Source organism: Rutidosis leptorrhynchoides, chromosome 2 (assembly GCF_046630445.1).
Source record: "Rutidosis leptorrhynchoides isolate AG116_Rl617_1_P2 chromosome 2, CSIRO_AGI_Rlap_v1, whole genome shotgun sequence".
NCBI lineage: Eukaryota > Viridiplantae > Streptophyta > Magnoliopsida > Asterales > Asteraceae > Rutidosis > Rutidosis leptorrhynchoides.
The window spans coordinates 584,619,073-584,632,428 of NC_092334.1; the positions used below are offsets into that span (position 1 = coordinate 584,619,073).

At 34.7% G+C, this 13,356-nt stretch overlaps 1 protein-coding gene across 2 annotated transcripts; it reads left to right on the forward strand.

Annotated features, from left to right (window-relative positions):
* The first annotated feature begins 5,144 nt into the window (after nucleotides 1-5,144).
* On the forward strand, nucleotides 5,145-13,153 carry LOC139894602 (TNF receptor-associated factor homolog 1a-like). Of its 2 annotated transcripts, XM_071877989.1 has the most exons (13): nucleotides 5,145-5,281; nucleotides 5,794-6,010; nucleotides 6,502-6,613; nucleotides 6,754-6,842; nucleotides 6,939-7,007; nucleotides 7,111-7,240; nucleotides 8,096-8,254; nucleotides 8,673-9,012; nucleotides 9,339-9,451; nucleotides 9,682-9,826; nucleotides 9,907-10,328; nucleotides 10,723-10,813; nucleotides 11,535-13,153. In XM_071877989.1, the coding sequence occupies exons 2-13, from the start codon at nucleotides 5,836-5,838 to the stop codon at nucleotides 12,882-12,884; spliced, it is 3,195 nt and encodes a 1,064-aa protein (XP_071734090.1). In that variant the 5' UTR covers nucleotides 5,145-5,281; nucleotides 5,794-5,835; the 3' UTR covers nucleotides 12,885-13,153. The 2 variants fall into 2 exon arrangements, with proteins under 2 accessions (XP_071734090.1, XP_071734091.1); XM_071877990.1 differs by lacking the exons at nucleotides 5,145-5,281; nucleotides 5,794-6,010 and having other exon boundaries at nucleotides 6,558-6,596.
* The last annotated feature ends 203 nt before the right edge of the window (nucleotides 13,154-13,356 follow it).

Below are 13,356 nucleotides of genomic sequence, written 5' to 3' on the forward strand. Positions count from 1 at the left end.
ATCATTTTTAAACATTTAACGATAAATTAAAGGTTATGCTTTGTTTTAAAATCGAATGCAGCCTTTGAAAAACGTCTCATATAGGGGTCAAAACCTCGCAATGAAATCAATTAATATGGAACGTTTATAATCAATATGAACGGGACATTTCATAACGGATATGTTGAAATGATGACAGAAGTTCTACGGTCAGGCACAAGGTCGACCGTGGTTCGACCGCAGTTTTGTCTGTCAAGTTTTTCTTGGAATATAAATACACCTCTTTACCAAACTAGTAGACTACCTCTTTCCAACATTCTTTCAAAGTCATATCTACTGATCTCCCAAGCCTCAAGCACATATCTATGGAGAGATTATAAGAGAGAAAGAGAGATTCTACTTACACTAAGTAGAATTGAAATGTAAACTTTGTACTTATCATTTGTATCTTTAAGTTTACTTTGTAAGACACTTCCTTAGGGGGTCAAGGAAGTTAGATAGTTCTTATGATAGGAAACACCATCTTGCTTAATGATTCAACTTCCTTAAAGGGATCTAGGAAGTTGATCAATTCCATTGGGAATTAAGTTGGTGTAACCTATTGAAGAACTATGAGTGATTGTAAGCTTAGCTATAAGTTTACTTGTGAGATATCTTCTTAAAGGGATCTAGAAGGTAGTTGTGATTTTACTAGGCTAGAGCATTAGGATCTTGTGGTAAGACCATTTGGTGTTTGTGAATTCTTCAAAGGGACGTAAGGGTTCATAAGTAGCAGCTTATCGAGGAGCTTGTGTTGTATCCGGACACTCCACCGGGTTTGGGGTATCATTGTGAAGAAAAATCTCAATTCTTAGAATTGGGGAGTGGATTAAGGAGGATTAGTTAACATCCTCCCGAACCACTATAAATCCCCGTGTTTGTGCACTTACATTCTTTACATACATGCATTAATAAACACGAACGTTTCCGCACTTAATACTTATCTTTTAGTAGCTAAAGATTTCTAAAAAGTTTTAAGAAACCATTAAGTAACTATTCACCCCCTCTAGTTAGTTACAATCTTATAAGCTTTGACTTTTTGATCTGCTGTTCAATGATGAATTTTAACACGATCTGATGCAATATAAAGCTTCAAGGAGTAATCAGAAACCCGAAACTCTAATCAATTCGATCTATGAATGCTTCTTGTTAACATCTGTTAGTTTCAGGGACTGCAAACACGGGTAACCGGTAACCAATAGCCTACATTAGAACACTTTTTGAAAGTATATGACCTACACTGGTATTTTTCTGGGTATATAACCTACATTGGAACAAAAATGAAAGTATAAAGCGTATTTATAGCTTTAACCCTTACTTATAAGTGGCTTGATTTGGGCTTTCTGCTGTCGAACTAGAAAATCAATTTTGAAGGGAAACAAGTCAAATTGGCGGAATGTTTCGATCGTCTTCTAAAGTGTATTTTTAATCCATAATTTTTAAAAAAAATCGATTCTTGATGTTAAATTAGTTACTGACCCTATGTTTTAAAATAGCTCAATTTAATTTTTATTGATGGTTCATAAGATGAGCTTTTGTGGTCATCTTTGGGTACAGGATGGTACCATTTTGTCATGGAGATCGACATCGAAATCCAGTTTCTATGAAAAATGGACATACATGAAAGGCCACACTGGATCTGTACGTTCCCGCATTATAGGAACTAAAAGGCCCTTATCTAGTTCGGCTAAACACACTATATGAGTATGGGATTACGGTTCCCTAGAGTGTACATATGTTTTAAGTGGTCATAAGAGTGATGTGACAGCGGTTCTGTGTTGGGATCGATATATCGTATTTGGTTCGTTTGACAAAACTATGAAGGTTTGGGGTGCAACCTTGAAAAATTTATCAACATTCAACACGGTGTAGTAGATGTAAGTCATTAAAGTATTAACATTGATTTGTTTTATTAATATCAAGAGAGCGAATTTCATGATATAATGTCCCTTTTTTCTTGATTAGTGCAGGTTGTTCTTGCTTTATGTGGGATGCATGATGCAGAAGAAAAGCTTATCTTGCTATGTTCCTGAAAAGATATTGATATCTACTTATATGATTTTCCTTCGTAAGTCCTTTTGTGGTGTCAATTTTTTTCGTGAATGTACGGTGTTGGTTTTGTAATTGAAGTTGCTAATAAATATTTGTTATGTTTCTATAGGTTTGTTGAAATTGGTAGAATAATCTTAAGACTTGACGTTCAATCAGTTATTGTTGGTAGCGAGGGGCTATTCTTTACCGCATATGCATAAGGATTACTCACAGTATGGAAATCAAGTGTAGAACCCGCTAACAGATACTATGTTTGTGGCGTATAAATTGTAAATTAATGCTCATATAAGTACCATACTATGTTTTGATGAGTGAAAGTAAGCAATGCAATTTCATTTATACAACGGAGTTTGTGTAATTGATGATTCTTTTTATTTTCTATTCAACTTTATAAAACACATTCAACACATAATTACCATGGGAAATTATGTGTTGCTTGGTTAAAAAAGATTTGTGCATGTCCAAAAAGCGTGAAAGGTAAAAAGTAATACAGTAAAATACTCCGTTTTTACTCCGTTGATAAAAAGTATACAGAGTAATAAAGTAATACGGAGTTTAATTATATGGGCTGTCTATATAGAATTGGAAAAAAGAGAATATTGGCACTAGTCATCTTGAGTCCTTGAATACTATTGATTTGGATGAATAGTATTGATTTGGATAGCTCATCAGGCTTGCATCTAATTTTGTGTTTTGGTTTGGTTTGTTAGCGGCCCATAAATCTTTCTTAAAACCTTAGGGTAAACTCTACACATGAGACACCTGATATTGTCATTCGATATATACACGTGAGATACGGCCTTTGCCTCTCATCACTCTCAGGGTCGTCATTGCGGAATATCCAATGATGATGGGGACATATTTAACCATCTCAACGAAAAGGGTTATTCATAGTTACCGGTTTTGAGATTTGAATCTTGTAAGTCTTTAAACCCTAAGTGATTGCACTCAAGTGTATTTTCACCACCGGTGAAATATGCTTGATCAAATACTCTGTTGTCAAAGGGCTAAATAAGCCTCTCATATTCATTGGATTTGTGGCAATGGACTTTGGGTGTAGATGGTAATTTTTTGGTGAGCAACGCAAGATCTTATATTGATAATTCACGTTATGATGAATATTATGATAGGATTTTTTTTTTGACGGAGAAGGGATATGCAAATTAATTTTTTTTTATCTTCATGTGCATATCACCCATGGACTGTGGCTATAACTTTTGTAAACCACGGTGACCAATCACATTAAAAAAGCATCACGAGCGTAATCTAAGGTAAAACACATGGACCAACCGCACAATTTTTTCGTATTAATATTTCAAATTGATTAAACATCGCATGACACAAACCTTGTCTTGAAATAAAAGACATAATATATCTAAGAGTAATTTGTGCTCAATCAAAAACTGGATACAAACTAGTGACTAGTCTTGTTAAACTACGCGAGTTGCCCTAGAGCTGGATATCAAGTACACACAACCCAAACTTTACACCGAAACTCAGCATTACAAATGTTCTTGTTTACATATTTTCTGAACAATAAACTAATGTTAAGCGCACCCATATATAATTTGTGTCAAACATAAGTACTTGTTATAAATCATACAAATATTATTTTTTGCCTTAACAATGTTGAAGAATATAATTAACACGTGTATACACCGTTTCAATAATTTGTTGACAAAAACATATAATCATATATGTTGAGTAAGGGGTTGTTTATTTTATTTTATTTTGTTTTTCCAGAATATACCTATGTTCTCATTTGGTCATTTGGCTCTTAATTGAAAGAGATGTCTGATTCTATCAAACTAATTTACAGATTAAGTGACAAAGAAATAACAATTTTACTTACTGAATTAAGAGATGTACATAAACATATCATTAAGTGGAAGGTAAACAGATCCTAAAATACTTATAATATTTAGGAGGTGTTTGGATATGCATTTTGAAAATTGATAATGTGTTTTAGATATATCAGATAATCTATTGTAGCAAAACGTTTTATAAATTTGATAATGTTGTTTGATAATGCAATAATTTAATAATCAGGTGTGTGTGATAAATCAGTTTATTTAATAAACTAAGAAATAACTAGGGGAAATAATAGATGGAAAGAGAAAAAGTTATTATAACGTTTTGTTATTGTAAGGGATGACTTGTTTTTTAATTTCACGTTTTGAATATCTAAAATCGCAATCTTTTGATTTTATTATTTATCTTGCCAAACACTATTAGTTAATTATTTACCATTTAAAAACGTAATTGGTAAATATTAATGTTATAACCGCAAGGTTAACACACATTTCAGTGTCGCGATTTTATTCTAGTTCTATTACAAGACTTCTTTTTTAAATTTATTTTTACAAATATATAACAACCAAAACTCGTTATAAATATACATCGTAGTAATAATTATATTATATTAAATATTATTTATAAAGTTTTAATTATGATTATAGTTATAACTATAGTTATAGTTATAAATATAACACACATGTTAGGGTTAAATATGAAGTTTGATTTAGGTTTTGAAACTAACGGAAAGAATCTTAGATGTGAAATTATGTTTAGGGTTTATAAGGGTTGAAGATGAAGTTTGATTTAGGGTTTGCAATAAGAGTTTGTAAGATCGATGAAAATAATCATAAATGTAGAATTATGTTTAGGGTAAATTTATGAATGAATCACAGCTAGGATCATAAGTTAAACGGTAATCGACCATATAAATCAATGAGATTACTCTAATTTTACGTGATTTTAGAGTATATAGAAAAGAAATAGAAATTATTATAATTATAATTATAAATTATAATATAATTTAATAATTAATTATTTATTTAATTATATAATTTATTTATAATATTATAGTAATATAATATAATTTAATAATTAATAATTTATTTAATTATATAATTTATTTTATTTATAATATTATAGTAATAGTATAATTATAATTATAATTATAATTATAATTATAAATAAAAAATAAATTATAATTTTATTTTATTGTTATTTCCCTTTTAGTCTGCTGCTCATTGTATCTCAAATCTCTCTCTCTTTGTGTTGTCTTCTCTGTTTTCTGTATCTGTCTATATCTATATATCTATATATATATATCTATTTCTCTTTCGCCTCCTTTATTTTTTTACTTAGACCTAAAATCAGCTTCTAATAATCGCTTCACACAACCACTTATTTTCTTTCTTCTCAGGTTCTTCTATTTCTCTTCTCATCATTCGATCCGCTTCAATCTTCAATTAATATCTCGATTTGCTCTATTTAATCAATTCATTAAATTAATTAATTAATTAGGGTTTACTTTTTATTTCATCACTCTGCATGCATTTGATCTTTCGCTTTCATTTATATCTGTGTACTGTATTTGAATTCGAATGACATCTCAATTGGACTCTAATTAGGATTTACAGAAAATTAGGGGTTTGCTAATTGCGTAAAAATTAAATTTATATGCTTCCGTATATGATGTCATCATCTGTTAGTTTTATCTACTTGTGTATTTGTTTATGGTTGTATCTGGGAGATTATAGTTAGGGTTTATTAAAGATTTTATAGAATCAATTGAATTGAAATTGGAACTGATGAAGCTACTAAATAGTTTGTTTGCCTGTAGTAATACACGATTTGAATATCATTTGGTATTGTTTTTTTATCGAATTGGATGCATTTTATTTACATGTACTAATTATTGTGTTGGTGATTTAGGGGAAATTGGATTAGGGTTTAGGGAGGTTTTATAGTGGGATAATGGCGGGTAGTTCGAGTGAAGAGTCTGGGATTAGCAGATCATTAGACGGATTATCAAACGGGCAGCAGCGGTCTGGTGAAGCGTTGGCAGAATGGCGGTCTTCTGAGCAGGTGGAGAACGGAATTACTTCAACGTCTCCGCCTTACTGGGATACTGATGACGATGATGATGGTGGTATGTTACCCTTTTTGCCAAGGATTAAGTAGAAATTGAATATGTAAAAAGTCAAATATGTTACTGTAAATCAATATTTTTCGACAGAATTAAGCTCCACTTTCTTATAGTTGAGTGATAATGTAGTGATCATTCCATAAGACGACTAACGCCCCTACTGGATCACTATCATCCTGTGTTCCTTTAGAAATATGTGTACTAATTTTTTTGGCTGCAGCTACCTGAACTTTTATAATTCACTTATGTTCATGCATATATAGGTATCTTATAACTCTTTAATTACTTCTATATCTCATATCAGGCTCATCGATTTAGTAATCAACATGTAACATGTAAGGTTAGGAAGATCAGTATTTAGGTGATTGGTACATGTGTTTTTGATACACTTGGCTAATTATGTATATTCTTCCTTGGACCTTAGATTTTCTTGAGTCACAAATGATGTGATGTTATATTCTGTCTTTTCTCATACTGATTTTATCATCACGTAGGACGTAAGCCTTCTGAACTATATGGGAAGTATACATGGAAAATAGACAAATTTTCACAGATTAATAAGAGAGAGCTTCGTAGTAATGCATTTGAGGTTGGTGGCTACAAATGGTATGTCATCCTTAGCTGGATTTTTCTTTTTTTGATGCACATTATGATGGTATATTCATTTATCATTTATGTGCAAGTTTACACGAGGTACCATTAAATGTGAGTTCAATTTGTATTTACTTTCTTGGTACTGGTTGTAGGTACATCCTGATATACCCACAAGGGTGTGATGTTTGCAATCATCTGTCTTTATTTCTGTGTGTTGCGAACCATGACAAGCTTCTTCCAGGTACTGTTGGACAAATCAAGAGTTAATTTTATCTTTTGCATCATTAAAGCTTAAGATAATAAGTTAATAAAAGTGACCTCAACGTAACTGAAACAGGATGGAGTCATTTTGCTCAATTTACAATAGCTGTGGTGAATAAAGATCCCAAGAAATCTAAATATTCTGGTTGGTTATATTTATTTTTGTTGCTCTTATTATCACTATTAGTCTGTTCCAGGTTGGCTAATGATTGTTGAGGTGTTGTAATTGATCGAAAGTAATATTGCAGATACGTTACATCGTTTTTGGAAAAAAGAGCATGATTGGGGATGGAAAAAATTTATGGAGTTAGCGAAAGTGTTAGATGGGTTTGTTGATGCTGACACGCTCATAATAAAAGCTCAAGTCCAAGTTATCAGGTTTTCAGCTTATTGAAATTTAAGATTGACATTTCATTATTGTTTATGATAATTGCATGGAATTATTTTTGGTATCTTTATTCGTTCCATTTGAGTTTATGTGCTTCATTTAACTTTGCTCCAATCATGGAGGCGACTAAAGTTTTTTAGAAAAAAGTAAAGTATTAGAAAAAAGAAAGCCTAAATACAATGGTTATAAATGATGAATTCTACTTAGACGATAAGAACTTATTCTGAATATGTAATTGTACTTTTTTATTGTATAAAACATAAATTCTGATTGTTACAGAATCAAGCAGTTAATGCTTTATTTTTGAGGGTAATAGAACGAAGTTAAATATTTAATGATTGCCCTTTCATTAATATTGCATCATGCTCCGACAATTGCCTAGATAGACCTTGTCACTAATTAGTAAACGTATTATCTACTTTCCTCAAAATTAGGAAGCATTTTTAAGACAGAAACAAATGTTCTCTTGATCTTAATCATCTTATACGACTTTGCAGTTGAATTTTGACCTTCAAAAATGATTACAGAAAACACAAAGGATAGTTCTGTAGCATTTTATGTCTTTTGTGTTTTAAGGCCAGCCAGCTAGGTTTTCTTTAAAGATATAAAGTACAAGGGCGCAGCTATTTTACTTGGTTTTCATTGCATTAATTATTAACAATAGATTAGGATAAAGATTTATTGTACCATGATCATAAAAGCATGAAACTTTATATTAATTTTAGTGTTTTATAAATTTCGTTCTATCCCGTTTGTAATCTAACTAAAGGTTTGGTACTTTTTTTGCTTATAAAATATGCATGAAGCAAATGCTTACTGCTTACATGCAAATAATGGCTGTGCAGGGAAAGAGCAGATCGCCCGTTTCGGTGCCTTGACCGTCAGTATAGGAGAGAACTAGTAAGGGTATATTTGTCAAATGTAGAGCAAATATGTCGCCGTTTTGTGGAAGAAAGAAGGGGAAGGCTGGGGAAGTTGATAGAAGATAAAGTTAGATGGTCAAGGTTTGTAATTCTTGGTTGATACTACTATGTGTATGATACATGTTACCTGGAGGTGGCAATATAGGCGGGTCAGTAATGTGTCGAGGCATTTTATTTATTTGTTATAGTTAATTTGGTTTAACCCAAACATTTCTAAAATTCTTACTCGTATAAATTATGTGTTATGTTATGTATGGCTACATAAATTATTTTCAAATTTGATCTATCTTTGTAGTGTAAAGCTACTTGGGTTCTGTATGCATTAACCATTACACTTTAGGGACTTTCAATCAATTTGACATAACAGAACTTAGGATAGAAACTATCCTAAATCTTTTTGTTAAAAATTATATGGTTCAACTTGCCGCCTCTAGCTTTGTTTTGTATATAGGAATATAGTTTATAACAGTTTCTTTTATTTTATTTTGCTCTCTTTCAGTTTCTGTAATTTCTGGGCTGGAATTGATCAAATATCTAAGCGACGAATGTCAAGGGAGAAATTAGATTCAATTTTGAAAATTGTTGTAAAGCAGTTTTTTATAGAAAAGGAGGTCACATCAACTTTAGTGATGGACTCATTATACAGTGGATTAAAGGCTCTTGAAGATCAGGCCAAAACGAAAGATAAAGAAAAACGTGATGCAGAAGAAGTACCTGTACCTGTTGTCCAGATTGAGAGTGACATGTTTATTCTGGTTGATGATATATTGCTATTGCTTGAAAGGGCGGCATTGGAACCATTGCCCCCTAAAGATGAAAAGGGCCCCCAAAATCGCAAGGTAGGACCAAAGAGCCAATGGTTTGGCGGTATCGAGGTCACCCTTACAACCTTGAGGTTGAGGGTTCGAGTCCTGCTTAGGACATTTCGTGGTATATATATTCGTGTTAGTATTAGGTGGGTGTGTGAGTTTGCCTTTCAAAAAAAAAAAAAATCGTAAGGTAGGTATTGTCTGTGTTATACTTCACCCAAAATTTAATGTGGTTTACAAATATATTTCTTCTAGGCGATTAGGTTAAGCTACACTAGATAACTTATGTTAGCAATGCCTACTTTTCAACTTCTTGAGTATTAGTTAATAATCTCATGATCTCGTTTGTCTACCAGGATGGTGGTTCGGGGGAGGATTTCAGCAAGGATTCTATTGAGCGTGATGAAAGACGACTCACTGAATTGGGACGTAGAACTATTGAAATATTCGTCCTAGCCCATATATTCAGGTAACAAGCATATTATGTGTCCGAAAATTGATTATGTAATAATTTTCTATTAGCTAGAGGTAAATATTTTGATCCTTAAACTTTGAAGTCATCTAAAATGTAATTAAATGCTTACCGACCTCTTATATTGCTTTACTAAAGAAAGGCAGATCATTTATATCTTTTGTAATAATATGTTTTTTGTGGATTAGCCTTACCCGTTTACCCCATTACCCAATTTGACACAACAGTAACATAGAAGTAGCGTACCAAGAGGCTGTTGCTTTGAAGAGGCAAGAAGAGCTCATACGGGAAGAAGAGGAAGCTTGGATGGCTGAAAGTGAACAGAAAGCAAAACGTACGTCTGACAAAGATAAAAAATCCAAGAAAAAACAGGTTTGTGATCGTAACTCATCTCTACCCTGAATTCACGTAGTTGGATTTTGATCATTTAATGCATTTTTTTTAATGCACAGGCAAAGCAGAAAAAGAACAACCGCAAATTAAAAGATAAAGGACGGGATGAAAAGCATAATGTTGTGATAGAGGAGAAACTTCAAGAATCAAGCCTACTGATTGAGGAGGATACAGATTTGGTTAAAGAATCTGAAACAATTGAGGATGTTTCTGATGTATCAGATTGTGTAACCATTCGACCTGATTCAGATGATAGAGATTCAAGCCCAGTCAATTGGGATACCGACACTTCTGAACCTCATCCACCCACAGAAGCTTGTAGTAGCGTTATTATTACCCAAAATGGAAGGCAAAAGAGTCCGTCTATAATGGACGATAGCTCATCGACATGTTCGACAGATTCACTTCCATCAGTAGTAATAAGTGGGCCTTACAGACCAAACTCACATCAGAATCAGAAAACCCAAAGTTCACCTAGCAGGTCATTTTCATTCTGCTTTTCTCCGGAATCGGCAAAACGGCCACTTTTTCGGTTGGGCTGGGTGGACCCCAATACATTCTATCATTCTATGTCCAGTTTAAACATTAGTTAGTGTTTTAAAATGTTTACACTAAATAATCTGAAAAATCATGTAATTTTTGTGTGTGTGTGTGTGTGTGTGTGTGTGTGTTGGGGGGTTTTTGGGTTGGGGGGGGGTGGTGTTATATATTTACAATATGGTCTACTTCAGGCCTGTTCGATCCGTTTTTGGTTTTTACCTACTCGTTTGAGGCGTTACAAGTAAAACATAACCTGAACAATTCATTAGTAACTGGATTAAAATCATCAACTCCACTTTTTTTGTGTGTAACATGTGACTTTTTATGACGTTTAGAGGGAAAGTGAAGCGAGGAAATGCTGCCGGTGAAGTCACTGGCCCGGTCAACAATATGAAGTGTCTCGAACAAGATAATGTCAAGAAATTGGTAAGATAGTTTAATTAGTTTTTAATTGGTTTATTAGTTTGATGATTACTGATCTTGTTACTATGTTGAGTAAGGGCTGTGCATCAACTGGATTTGGATAATACGAACTTACAAACATCCTTTCAAGTATGTCAAAAACATGGTTCAGTTCCACTTCTGAAACAACCCATGTTTTGGAAAATTTTGAACCGGCAACAGGACTAAAATGTGGTTTTTATTCGAACAGCAGTTCGGGATCACCCCTGGGACCAAACTACCCACACGTCTGCTGCCCAGGAGGAAACTCGGCCCATTCCGAGGGCATGGGCTGTAAAACCCACTGCCCCCACAACGCGATGTGCGAAAGGCACCCTTGGGTGGAATTCAAGGGTTAAGGGGCAACCTTCTGTACAAACCTTGTGTGCAATGCTGCACCTCACGGGAGTCGAACTTCTGACTTCTCGCTATTCTCGCTAAGAGAGGCAGGCCACTACCACATGAGCTATAACACAAGGTTCTAAAATGTGGTTTTTAAAAATGTTAGGAATCAAACAGAATGTAACTAGTTCATGTCCTTTTTTTTGTTCCGCTGCTCAAGTTTTGTTGGTCTGGATGGAGTTTTGCATAGTGGTATCTTTTTGTTCTGTTCTAATAATAGTATTATTAAGTGTTACTGTTCGAACCATCATCCATAATTTTTTACTTGATTAATACTTAATAGTCTTGTGTTTTTCAACCGTAGGAAGAAGTGGTTACTCTGCAAAAGAAGCCAAGCATCAAGGATGAAGTGGAACCCGACAAACATTCAAAAGAAAAAATAGCTCTTTCTGTTACACCGTCTTCACCTAAGAGCCCTTCAAAACCTTCACCCCGTGCCCTTCAGACATCATCGGACCTGCAAAAGTGTGCACCGCCTGACTCGAGTTTTGCCAAAAAATCTATTGAAAATCTCCAAAACACCGATAAACCTGTAGTCTCATCTAACCCAACTGAACCTTCAGTCGTTTTCAAACCCTACCCTCGTAATCCCGGGACTCATAAACCAACCGAAAAGCCCTCAATAGTCCACCAACCACCTAACCCGACTCAGATACCTGTTAACAGTCAAGCTACATCAACAGCTGAAAAGCCTGTTGTTCACCGTGCATCGGCTAAGCCATTGACTAATTCGTTGACTAAGTCGGTACCGCCCCCACCCATGTCAAGGCCGTTGAGTGCACCTTTGGTCGAAGTGTCTAGACCTAATCCCACCACCAGTACTACTTCACTTATCTCAATGGTCCAAGCCACACCATTTCTATCACGTTCCGCGAGTGCAGCCGGGTATCTCGGTCCTGACCCGTCACCAACGACTCAGAGTTACGGTCCACCGTCTTATCGAAATGCTATGATGGGTAGTCCAGTGTCTGCCACGTCATCTGGTTTTAGTCAACCACATTCTCACTCGTATTCCCAGCCCGTGTTTCTACCTCAGACCACCGAACGAATGGATTCCAGCAATTCAATCGGACCAAGCTTTTCATTCGGAATGATGAATCACGACGCTGTACATCAAAACGGGTCCCTCTGGATCGAAACCCATCAAAGAGATAATAACATTAGCAGCAGCAGATCCCAAGCGCAAAGTATGTTGGCGGATGAATTTCCGCACCTTGATATCATCAACGATTTACTCGACGACGAGTCTAATGGGCCCGGCCCTTCATTTTACAATGGGCCGCGCCATTTGAGTCATCAGTTGACTTATCCAGGGGATATGGGTAGTTCACTTGACCAGAGCGCATCAACAAGCTCATGCAGGTTTGACCGAACTCGGAGTTTTCATGAAGGGTTCCAACATAGTTTTAGTGGTGGGTTTGACGTCTCAAGAGACATGATTCTACCACAACCGAACTTGCAGCAGCCTTACGTGAACGGACAGATTGATGGATTGGTTCAGAACCATTGGCAGATTGGTGGGTCGGATCGTTCATACGGGTTGAGAAATATGGATGGTGACGGGTACCCGTATCATCACATGCAGTCGGATTATTCGAATTTGACAATGGGTGTGAATGGTTACACGCTGTACCGACCTTCAAATGGGCAGTGAGTAGTAGAAGATGGTGCATATGAATTATTATTTGGGTTGAAATAAACGTCATATATGTGAAGAAGGGAATCGTATGGTGTTGGGTCATTTAGAGTTGGGAGTGAGGCTGTAACACACACTTTGATAAAAGAAAACTTTCTTTTCTAATTTTATATTTTGAAAGAATGATTAGCAATATTATTTTTTGTTTAAAAAATGGATTGGGATTTGAGATCTCTACCAATATTTTTACTAGATTCAGGTTTATATATTTACAACTTGATTGGTAATAGCTATAAAGTTCCATAAGTTTGGTGTCAAGTTTGATCTGGCGGTTTGTTTTTACCTAAATCGCACCCATCTTGGCCTCTTGGGTGCAGAAGTATCAGTTTATTTCTAAAACGTTACACCTTCAGCCTTATTAATTTATATATGCAGTCACATATATCTGTTCATAACTTTATACTCTCTAATATGTTTTGCTTCACCTAAG

Bases quoted from the DNA above. Each gene is read 5' to 3' on its own strand.
- LOC139894602 (XM_071877989.1), top strand. From the start codon at position 5,836: ATGGCGGGTAGTTCGAGTGAAGAGTCTGGGATTAGCAGATCATTAGAC. The intron at 9,013-9,338 runs GTAGGACCAAAG...TTTGTCTACCAG, and splicing joins AGGGCCCCCAAAATCGCAAG to GATGGTGGTTCGGGGGAGGA. The intron at 10,329-10,722 runs GTCATTTTCATT...TATGACGTTTAG, and splicing joins ACCCAAAGTTCACCTAGCAG to AGGGAAAGTGAAGCGAGGAA.